Source organism: Corylus avellana, chromosome ca2, assembly GCF_901000735.1.
Source record: "Corylus avellana chromosome ca2, CavTom2PMs-1.0".
Taxonomy (NCBI): Eukaryota; Viridiplantae; Streptophyta; class Magnoliopsida; order Fagales; family Betulaceae; genus Corylus; species Corylus avellana.
Genome location: NC_081542.1, coordinates 11,116,289 through 11,128,745, shown reverse-complemented (window position 1 = coordinate 11,128,745; position 12,457 = coordinate 11,116,289). Strand labels below are relative to the sequence as shown.

The window sequence follows — 12,457 nt, the reverse complement described above, 5'->3', positions numbered from 1 at the left end:
TCTTGTCTCATCACCGTGCCTTGTCAAGGTGATAGGCTTTGCACAAGCGACACGTCATGGCTCACAACTACGACCTAAACACCTTGCGAGTCTCGGCTCGTAGATCCAAAAAATGTGGGTCCCTCCACTACTTGAATCAATTGGTATAAATAGGAGGAATGATGCCATAGGTAAGTTATAAGAACTTTTGACCATTCAAGTAATCTCATTTGTTATTTCTTTCTATAAGGATAATGGCTTAGGCATCAAAGCTATCCCCTGTCGGTACATTTCGGCAAGCTCTTGTGTTTAATTGTTCTTTGTCTTGTAGGTCAAGGTTCTCGACTGCTTAGAGTTGCTCTAGTGTCGTACCTGCCTAGAATTGTTCCAACAAGTGTCAAAACAATTTTATGGATTCATTTATTGCAAATTAAATTCAAACACAAACAAGTTCTAACCTTGTCTATCAGACATATTTCAACTTACAGATAAACTTGACCTTAAAAATTGCTTGTGCTTAAAAAAAAAAAAATTACCATAAGAAAATTGTCTATATAAACTTTTTAGGTGAATTTTGATCCACCATTTTGTTTTCATGAAGCAAAGATAGCTTCTTCTTTTTTTATAGTGTGAATTGCAATTCTTAAAATTTCTGTACTTAGTGCATCAATCTGTAACGCCCTGTGAAAATCAATTAATTGGTAATTGGCTCTATGGTTCGTCTCCCAACCTTGTCCTTTACAAAACAAGACCTAGGGATTGTAACCTTTCCAAAAAGAGAGAATACAACGAAAGACTTTCAACCACAGGAATAAGAAAGCAACAACTAAATACTACAATTATAACAACTAGAGTAACGATAAAACTTTATAGGATAAATAGATCCTCCAATTGTACTGGTCAAAGACCGATCATCAAAATATGTTACAAAAACCAAAGGTAATTGTCTGAAAAGAAGATAACAAAATTAACGCCTAAGTTTAAGTAATGCCGGCATGATGACAATCTTAATCATCTCCATTCTCCGCCCATGTGGTTCCTCTATTGTCCCACATGGACTTGAGCTAAACTGGGTTTATATCCTAAAAAATGACCTAAATTAGGTCCTTCGCCACACCACCAACTGGTTGTCCACATCCATCATCTTCTATGCTAGATAAACCGTGCAATTATACATAATAATTGAGAGAAAAATAAATGGGTAAGTCTAAAGACTTAGTGAGTAAAAATGCACATAGTACTTATGCTATTTAGTGATGAACTCTATTTGGTAAAGGATGCAACATTTTAAGTATGACAGTTATCCATGAATGCAATATAGGTATAGTACATGCTATAATCATGTGAATCAATGATAGTTCAACTGTATGGTTTGTCCGATATATTATCCTTTCTCAGCAGGGTTGGCTTTGTCTCGAGTGACCTGTAATACAATGCTGGTGCCCCGACCATTGTATGCTACTGTCCATAACACTAACAGCCCGACAGAGTCCAACCTCGGGTGACCCACGCTACTAATGATGTATGTTCTGCAATGACCTGCCCGTTAAGGCTGCGCTGGTCATGGAACAACATTGGATCAAAGGCCCATATATCACATCCACACATACATTTGACCATAAAATTAACATGTGTAGTAAGCCCATGGCCTTTATCCCGCATGTACTATTGTACCATGTCATACGATGCAATTAGTCTTGTCCGTATTTTGCATGCATACTATTACAAATCTCGTCGTCTCATTATCTTGTTAAGTAGGACATTTTCACAAATGGTAAAGTTCATAATGCAACAAAATGTATTTCATGAGAGTTGTAAAATACATGTTTGGTACACAAAATAGTTGTGCAATGCAGGAAAACTAATGGCTAGTATCATGTGAGTTCGTACTCACCCAGGTCGTATAAGTCCTTCGAAAATTCTTCCAAAGGGTCCGAGTTTTCCAAATCTGCGGAAAGCCTAGTATTAGTCCAATGTTCAAACTAAAATGAATCTAGAACATAAAAACAGGGATTATACAACGTCTGGTCAAAATGGTGTTACCCTGAAGTGCCTTGGGGCGAGCGCTCGGGCTTTGGCCGATCGTTCGACCAGAGAGTGCAAGTGGAACCTCATTTGGTCCAACGATCTCCTAAGCAGTTCTAAAGAGGTTCCAAGGCTACAAAAGGTCCTCTAACACTTCTTATCCCAAACTAACATCTTCATACAACAAGAATAAGTCTAATAGAAAAGAAATGCTTATAACAAGATTAAGACCTATACTTTTAGATTTCTAACAACTAAGTTACTGTAAAGTATAAGGCTAGCATAACATCTTAAGAAAACACTAAGGAGAGATGATTACCTTCCTGCAGTAATAATCCTCAAGTGGTTCCTCCTTCCTTTCCAAGGACACCAAGGAAATCACTCATGGCTCACAAAGACACTCAAGCAGGGTTTCTCTAGGATTTAGAAGGTAAAATGGGTTGGTATGAGCGTGGGAGGGGGGTATTTATAGGGTGGAAAACCCCATTAACAATATATACCTTTGCATTGAAGAAAGTTAAAAAGTTAATTAACCAATTACTTTAGTAAACAGAAGTTCATATACATTGAAGAAAGTCAAAAAGTTGATTAACCATTTACCTTACTAAAAAGAAGTTCATATACATAAAATTAACCTTTTTTTCTTTTTTTTTTAATGCTATCAAATTCTTGCATCATACACCAAATATATAAATATAGTCGTTTATAATGCATTCATTCATAATTACAAAGAGTTCATGAGTCCTCTCAATCAACTATAGTCCTCTTCAAATAACTTTAAGTTTACATTTCAAATACATAAGAAAACACTACACATACAATCTTCAATACTCTTGCATTAATCATATTTAGTTAAGAGAGCAAAGGATATAGAGTTTTTTTTTCAAGTCAAGAACTTGTGAAAGAGGGTTTGGAAGTTTTCCATTTCCTTACTTGGGAGAGCCACCAAAACATTAACCCCACTATTGCTTCCACAACCTTGGTTGATATCAGGAAAGAGCAAAATGATGTCCTTCCTGTGATACACCACAGGACAACTATACCTAGGCCTCCCCCAAGGATATGCCACCTCAGCAAATCCTAATTTCCACCATGATGAAACCAAGAACTCCCCATGTGGAAACCCTTTGTACAACTCTCCCCAGTCTATAACAGACCTTGCATACTCATCTGTCATCCTTTTTGCACCCTCATAGACCATCTCCACCACTCTTGCAAATGGCCCTTCACTCAGTTCCTTGCATGAAGCTCTTGCATATGCAGTGAGCACCCCGTTCGCTGAATAAGATGCCGGCAATGGCGGGTTTAGTCTTGGCCTTATGTCAACCGCGTAAAGGATGGTGGACAATCTCTCCATGTTTTTCCCTGTTGTTAGAATATATGATCAGATTGATTGTATTCAAATCTAGATGTGATTGATTTCAAACCGACTGTAGTCTCTTACATTTTAGGCAATCATATTTGATTGTATTCAATTTTTTCCGCTATTTTATTTCATTTATTTCCTATTTCATTATGAATTTCTTTACCTGTGTCGCATGATAATGCCTTGCACCGCCATATGTGGGCGGTAACGACGTTGAAGCCGCTGATACGCGTGTTGGTATGGACCCCGTCGGTGGCTTTGGCCTTCTCCTTGAGGTGGGCGATGTCAGCAGAAGTGAGGCTGAAAATGTTGAAGGCTAGGTCTTCTTGGGTGGCTTCAAAGACAGGAGGGTTTGAGTCTTGGCCAGCAGGGGTGTTGAGCTTGAGGAGCTCAGGGTGTGGGAATGCGACAAGTGGCGGGGACCTGGCGGCCAGGAGTCGCCGGTCATTACAGGGGTCAACGACCAGGGGTTTGTCAGCAGCTACAGCAGCCAAGTTGTCCAAGAAGAGCTTGAAGCCTAGGCCATCAAATGTTGCATGATTCGTTGAAATGCCCATCGAAAAACCACCACACTTAAATGAGGTCACCTGCACAATTATTTCCCTATTATTTATAAATGTTTATCTAAAGCTAGGTACAAACTAATTTATTGATCATTTGATTTAAAAACAAAATTAGTTAGTGCTTAAATGGTTACGTAATATTGTAAGTTTTACTACAATTTAATTACAAAATTGATTGAATGACACTTGTTACTTATTAGAGTATGTTAAAAGAAATTTATTTAGAGGAAATTTTTGTCCATATATATCAGATATCGTAATCCAAAGAAATATTATAGTGTATATTTTTAATATTTAGGGTAAATAAATTAAGATGTAACCAAGAGTTAATAAAATTTTGAAAGTTACGGTTTTAATTTAATATTTAAGGTTTGGATTTTAGAATATATATGTATATATAAGAGCAGTTCTAGTATTTGATACTACACTGATAGAACTGAATTAAATAGCAATTGTAATTATTCCATCCACTAAGGATTTGTTTAGGTTTGAAATTTCAAAAGGTATAATTTAAAAATAATGATTTTAAAATGTACTTTTATAATCATAATTTAACATTTAAAATTGTGCGTTTTTAAAAAAAGCACCGCATTATTTATGATTTAAAAAGTACATTAAAAAAAGAAGCAATTCCAATCAATTTATTTTTTGCAATTTGAGACCTTCAAAAGATTTTTTTTTTTTTTTTGACATGTCCGCACAAGGGGGGAGGGAAATGAAAGAGGATGAAATTTGCTACAAACTCTTTTGTAATTAATTCATACAAACCCATCTAATAAAATGACATGTGTCCCTTAACATGTGAGAAACACTTTTTTTTTTTTTTTTTTTTTAATAATATGTGTTTTGAGTAATTCTAGAAGTCCCTTTTATATCACTCTTGTGTCACTTTAAAAATGAGGCTGCTTTTAAAATCACCATTTGATCAAAATATAATAGTGATCAATCAGAAGGCAAATAGTGGTTTGAAGAGCTACATCATTCTTGGAGGGACATAAGAGTGACTTATAGCATTACTATGTGTTTCTCATATGTTTTTTTAATAGATATGGTGTAATGACCCAGGGAGAAGCGCTAGCCACATCTGCGCTATTACTCCAAAATGACTAGTCAATTTGGAGCTTCCTTAGAATTCATTATAAAACACAATTTTACCTAGTAACTAGGCAATGTGGGACTTAGCATCCATGACTATCTTTATAAACTACACACTCTATGTGGGCTTCTTCTCATCTTCCCAATATGGGACCGGAGTGTTACAAACTCCCACTCTTAAATTCGACTTAGCATCCATGACTATCTTTATAAACCACACACTCTATGTGGGCTTCTTCTCATCTTCCCAATATGGGACCGGAGTGTTACAAACTCCCACTCTTAAATTCTTGACGACTTCGTTAGAGTCATGTCATGCAGTGCTTCAGTATCACATGACTTGGCATTACTAAGTGGCTTTGATACCACTTGTAACGACCCAGGGAGAAGCGCTAGCCACATTCGCGCTATTACCCCAAAATGACTAGTCAATTTGGGGCTTCCATATAATTCATTATAAAGCTCAATTTCATATAGTAATTAGGCAATGTGAGACTTACCACCTATGACTATCTTTATAAACCACCCACTCTATGTGGACTTTTTTTCATCTTTCCAATATGGGACTAAAGTGTTACATATGGGACACATATCACTTTATTAAATAAGTTTGTATGAATTAGCTACAAACCAGTTTGTAGCAAATTTCTGTCTTAACCTACCCTGATAAATGCCAAGTATCATCTAACATGTTTGAGTTTGGAATAGGATCCTCTCTATTTCAAATGAAATGAAGAGTATCCATTTAGTATAAAATGAAGGGTAATATTGTCTTAACATTAAAGTTGAAGGACAAAATTTACAATATTACCCACAATTTTACACTAAATGGATACTCTCCATTTCGGATCCTCTTCATTTCAAATGAAATTGAGAGTATCCATTTAGTATAAAATGAAGGATAATATTGTCTTAATATTAACGTTGAAGGACAAAATTTACAATATTACCCATCATTTTACACTAAATGGATCATATTTCTTTGAGCTCTTAGGTTAGTAAAAAGGTAATAAATGACTATTAAGAATGTTAAAAAAATATATGCATCTCAAAATGAGATCCCGTCAAATTTTGTAAAATATGAGATTCTCATATTCTAAAATCTGAGCCATCCATTTCATCTAAAGGCTTAAACAAATCTAAAAGTTTGTGTTACCAAGGCTAGTAGATTTGGCATATTGAAAACTAAAATTAATTACATTAGTAACACACAAATTTCTGCATTTGTTTAAATGAGTAATGTTATAAGTCCTCCTAGAGTCCTACTAGGGTCCTCCCAAATGTGATGTGACTTTTAAAAATTACCGTTAAATTTGAGATGTGATGTATTGAACTTTGATTTATTAGTGATTTTAAAAGCCACATCACATTTATGATGATTTCAAAATGATTTTAAGAAGACTTATAACATTATTCTGTTTAAATTGTTAGATAAAATAGATGATTCGGATTTTAGAATATGAGAATCTTAATTTTAGAAAATTAGAAGGAAAGAAAAAAAAAATACTCACAAAAATAAAAAAGAACGAAAGAAGGAAAGAAAAAAGTACACGCCAGTTATCCAAACAAATAGTAAATAGAATGAAACAATTCGGATTTTCAGCAAATTCATACTGAAGAAATAGTACGGACAAGGTCAGCGCTCATCTGTATCATAATGAAACACGTGGAAATGCTTATGATCACCATACCGTATCTAATAATGAGGTGGGCATTTATTAGTTATAAATCTCATGCATCCTCCTATAACGTGGGTTACAGTATTTTTATTTACCTTTTCTGTTAAAAAAAAAAAATTTTGAAAAATTGAAAAGATTTACAAAAATAGCTATTTAACAAGTTTTTTTATTTTATTTTAAATTTAACTTTTTGTCGAACAAATTTTCAAAATATGAGGAGTGAAAAAGTGAAAATTCTTTAATTTTTTTTTTAACTTAAAAATATTTATTTTCTTTTTCTCTCTCATCTATTAAGAACTGTTATATTGATTTTATATTGCCTGGTATAGGTTGATTTATGTTTTCTTGTATAAATAGACTTATGTATTGTAAACAAATAAGTGAATGATCACAACCGAGCCACTCGTAATTCTTTGCCTATTTTACTTTCGCTATTATTTCAATATTTCTATTTTCTACAAGCTTCAACATGGTATTAGAGCTTCATCATATTTCAATAAGAATAAATAAAAATTTTAAAACATTATTTAATTGAAGTAGAGAAACAAGTAAAAAATAATAATAATATTATTATTTGGTTTCTTTTAAAATAATAAAAGATTTTTTTTTTTAATAAAAAATGATGGGAAGGGGCGATCACTGTAGATTTTCCCCTTGGGCGTGATCATTGGGGTTTTCATCAATTGTGAAATGTCCGGTTTGAGTTACAGCTATTGCCTGGAAAGGCGAGTTTGTCACCACAACCTCGGTCACCAAAGTGTGAATTGAATAAAGCCTCTTCTTAGTAGCATTTGGTTCATATGACTATTATCGCAAGTGGATTCGAACACACGATCACTAAGAAGAAGGGCGGGAATTGCATACTCAGCTGCTTCACCAACTCGACTACGGTAAAAAAAAAAAAAAAAAAAAAAAACAGCGCTTTTGCTTTGAATGCTTATTAGGGAGTGATCTTAAATTTACCTGGAAAATAGCAAGTGGGTGATCATCAGCTGGTTTCAAGAAATCCAAAGTCTTGGAAATGAGTTGTGCAAAAGCCGGGTTGGGATAAACCAAGTCTCCAATCTCATCCAATGCATACTCGCTAGAACCCGACACGAACCCAACTCCACCGCCATTGCACTCGATCTCGAGCCGTCCCGTTTCTGGGTTCAACTTCAGTCTTCCGGCCAGAAAATCGTACGGGACCAGCACCTTCGCCAGCGTCTTCTTCAGCTTCTCGGCTACTCTTTCTGCAGGATATTCTCTGTTCCGTGGGAAGAAATGCACCGTTTCTACGTTGAAGTTCAGAACTTTGTCAATGTTGGATAAGAATATGGACTTTCTCTCTGCTTCTTCGCTGGGAAATACTAGAGAGGAGCCATGGATGCTCACTTTCAGATCTTGCAGGAGAGATGGAGCTCCTTCGTAGAGGGTTCCCATGGCGGTTTTTAATTTTATTATTATTTATTAATCCGTGTTGGATGATCAATCTTACATTATATAGTTATAGCTATATATAAACAGAAGCGGTTGATATCATGACACGTAGCAACTGGCCATTGCTTTAATGCTATACGTATATATACACGTGGACATGTACACGTCAATGTAGAAAAGAAAAGTGGTCATCATGAATTCTTCATGAATGTTGGCGGTGTGCTATTACTTCAGAAGTGGTTGAGTAGGTTTTGTTGATAAAGGAGAGAGGATTTATTATTATTATTATTATTTTGAGTATTATTGTGTATTCAAACAGCTAGATATTTTGGTTGGGAATAATTGTGTGCATGGTACACAGTACTGGACTTTTTTTCACCCGATTTTTATAAAATAATATCCCTCTAAACAATGACGAGTCTAAGAATTTGTCTTAATAGGGACAGAAATAAAATAATAAAATATAATGAAGCTGGGACTTGTGAAAGACAATTCATTGCTCAGCTAAGAGAACTTTCATCACAAGCTTCACATAATAGATTTGTGACGTACTAATAGCCAACAACAATGAATAAGCACACCAAAAACAATTTATGGTAGTCTGGTAGGTAAAAAGTACTGTAAAACACCCTCTCCTTAAGTTTACTCTGATTTTTGGGCTGGAATTTGTGCTGAGCTGAATTTTTATAGCGGCTAAAAGTGTCAAAGATCTGAAATTTTGGTTTATTTTATATGAGCTAGTAGAAAATTTGGGCATAAAAATATATTTTTTTTTTAAAAAAAAATTACCAAGGGCGGGCTTGTGTATATCCACCACTGCATCTAAGACCAGGAGAACACTTAATATTTTTCCTTGTATAATAATAAAAAAATGATAGGTGATCTTCTGGTTCTAGGTGAATATTATTTTTTTTTAACTCGACCGAGAGACCACTTTCTTTTTGGAGAATGTTAAGGGTTCTTTTGATCCTAAGTGTATATTATTTGCTAAAAAAAAAAATAAAAAAAACTGTCCCTTATTTCTTTCACCTGGTTTTTAGAAAATAATTTCTACTTAGGACTAGGAGAACACCTAGCATTTTTTTTTTATTTTTTATTTTTTTTTTTTAAAAATAATATTCATCTAAGATTAAAAAAACACCAGAAGAACACCCAGCATTCCCCCATAATAATAATAATAATAATGTGTAGCTACAATTTCTTTTATTTATTATTATTATTTTTCCTATTTTGAATTTCATGCTGTTAAAAGTTTATGAATTCAGTGGTGACAACTAAGAGTTAGATAAGAGAATAAGTAGATGGTATGATGTGAAATGATATATGGAATGATGTGCATGCATGGATGCAGAAATTAAGGTAGGATTATGACATTTCTTGAATGCCAACCATATTAATTATGAGTGGGAAAACGCCTCACCCGTGGTACTCGTGGGGACCCGGACGAGTATTAAATCAATCAACTCACAAAATGTGATAAGCTTAAATTTGCATGGTTAAAGGCCTGTTTGGCTATCTCTTTATATGAACCATTTTTTTTGAAAAAAAAATTAACATAAAAACATTTTAAGTTTTTATATCACATTATTTGTTTTTAATTACTATTTAAATAAAAAAATTATTACAAAATAAAATATTTTTACTTTTCAATACAAAAAATTCAAAATTTTATACCATATTAATTATTTTTAGATACAGTAAAAAAAAGACAATTGCTTTGCCAAACAAGGATTTTAATGATAGGACACATGAAATGAACACCAAATCCAGCCAAACAAGTCGGTGAATTAAGAAAAATTAATAGGCCATGAAGAACTCCTTCAAATCAGTCATGATCATGGACGCCTAACTAACTGTTCGTCACATCATTCACTACTCTTTAATTAGAGGCCCCATTTGAGAATGCAATTCGGATCTGGAGCTCTTCCAATTTAGGAGAAAATTGGAGAATTTCCAATTATAAATTTTGGTAGTTCATTTTTATCTAATAGTTCACATCACGCCATCTGTCCCACATAAATTAAATAATAAAATATTAATTAATTTTTAAAAAGAAAAAATATAAAAAAATAATAAAATCAAATAATAAAAGCTGGGGTGGTAGGCCATCAGTTAGTCTAGAAATTGTGAAGCCCACCCCAAGAATTAACCATTATTAGAAAATGATGGGTTTGGACCTTGGGGGTGGTGGCCGAAGCCATTCCCATGACCCTCGGGAATTTTTTTTTTTTTTTTTATTTGGTCCTTGGGGGTGGCTGAACCACCCAAGTGGCTTCAGCCACCCTAGTTTTGGGATGATCGAAGCCACCCCTAGACTCAACTGGGATGGCCGGCCACCCTAGTTTTTTATTATTTGATTTTAATATTTTTCTTTTTATTTTCTTTTTAAAAATTAATTAATATTTTATTATTTAATTTAAGTGGAACACATGGCTTGATGTGGGCTGTTAGATAAAAATGAACGGCCAAGATTCACAATTGGAGGGGATCTGGATCCATGCAATTCTAGCTTAACCCACAACCATATATACCACATCATGTCATCATCAATCCAAGCCCAAACAATCATTCTGCCTTTTGATCTTCGGCTACTCATACCCAAAAAAATGGTCTTTGGTATCGATGGCAGGCATCTAGAGTGAGAGAAGCGTAGCGACGACCAGCCTTAAGGAGTCCACCATCTCATGGAGTTGATTATGGGTGGCAGAGGATTTGATAAGTTTTTAAGCACGTAACAAGAGGCTTGTAGAGATCTAGAAAACTATATTGGAGATCATTTTCTGCAAATTTGTTTATTAATTGATCGTGGCTCAAATAGAGGTACAACTAGGATAATATCAATTAAATTGGAAAACTAGAATAATAACTACACCCTATCCTCTTCGATGGATAACTCAATCGGTTGGAATTACGCTTTATGAAGCGCAAGTCATTAATTTGAATCCTCGTTTCCCATTTTCCACTTTTTGTGCGAATGACCAAAAAAAGGAAAAAAAAAAAATCACTATCAAATGGGGATTAAAGTCCTTATTGACTCCATACACAACCTGCTACGATAATTATAGGAGATAGCCATCATATGATATCATATCTGCCCTACTTGCACTTATTAGTAAAGTATAATTCTAGTTTCATAACACTTTTTTCTCCAAGATATTGACATGGCTGAGCACATGTAGACGCATTGTTTCGCTTCCAAGCATTAATTGTCAACCCAATGCTGTCGAAAAGGTGGCCCAAAATGTCAAATAAGCCTTTAGTGGTTGCGGTACACCATTAATTGTTGAGAATAACTCCTATGAGTTGGCATAAATCAAGTTATTTCTTTTTGCCCTTTATTAGAATGAGTTATGCTATACGTTTTTTTTTTTTTTAATTATTTTGTAAGTTCTCGTAAAGTCATCTCAAATGTGATGTAACTTCTAAAATTATCAATAGATCAAAAGTCAATAAATTACATCATAAATTTAACGATAATTTTAAAAGTCACATCACATTTAGGATAACTTTACAAGGATTCTAAGAAGACTTATAGCATTACTCTTTATTGTTGGTATGATGTCGGTTAATTAACCGACATTTATGAATCAATAGGTGAAAATGCCCCTACCGACACCGACCGAACCGATACCCACCTCCTAGTTAGAGGCAATAACCACTTGTGCACCCCTAATTGATAGAGATTCAACTTAATCTCAAACTCAATTTTACTATCTTGAGTTTGCATAGAATGTTAGAATCTATAAGATTTTCTGCCACAAATTTCTGTATAAAATCATAAATTTCAATATTTTCTTTATTTTTACTAGCAGATCTAACTACTCATTCTATATAAATATACCATATTGTAACACGATTACACGTCAAATTTCTGACTCTCCCTTTCACTCCTCATTAATACTTTTTTCTATTTTATTTTCATATTTTATCAAACATAAATTGGGCATCAAGTCATATGACTTTATAATTGGATGCTTGAATAGGTTTCGCATACCTGGCCTCTGGGTTTAATTTAATCAAGGATTATTGAAGAAAAAAATAGTATGAAAAAAGAGTTGCTCATTTTTCCTATAATCTTCTCTCAAAAATTAACATGCTTTGCGTAATTTTTTTTTTTTGTGAATTTTCAGAATATTTCAATGTTGAAATATTCTTTATTAGTACTGCTTTCTGCTCCTCTTTCTTCATCATTCTTAGGAGTATTAAAGCTTAGGTCTGAAGAGTGAACAGGAAGTTTAGGATTTCGCCTGAAAAGAAATTACCTTGCAAGTAGAAGTGGGGAGTTCACTCCCACAAAGGGTGGCTTCGGCCACCCCCATGGCCCTTGGAGG

General features: G+C 34.2%; 1 protein-coding gene across 1 annotated transcript; it reads right to left on the bottom strand.

Annotated features, from left to right (window-relative positions):
* Positions 1–2,717: 2,717 nt before the first annotated feature.
* On the bottom strand, positions 2,718–8,158 carry LOC132171068 (acyltransferase GLAUCE-like). The gene is made up of 3 exons (XM_059582284.1): positions 7,671–8,158; positions 3,534–3,957; positions 2,718–3,369 (listed from the first exon to the last, which is right to left on the bottom strand). Exons 1-3 carry the CDS (start codon positions 8,127–8,129, stop codon positions 2,888–2,890), a joined length of 1,365 nt encoding a protein of 454 aa, XP_059438267.1. The 5' UTR covers positions 8,130–8,158; the 3' UTR covers positions 2,718–2,887.
* Positions 8,159–12,457: the final 4,299 nt, after the last annotated feature.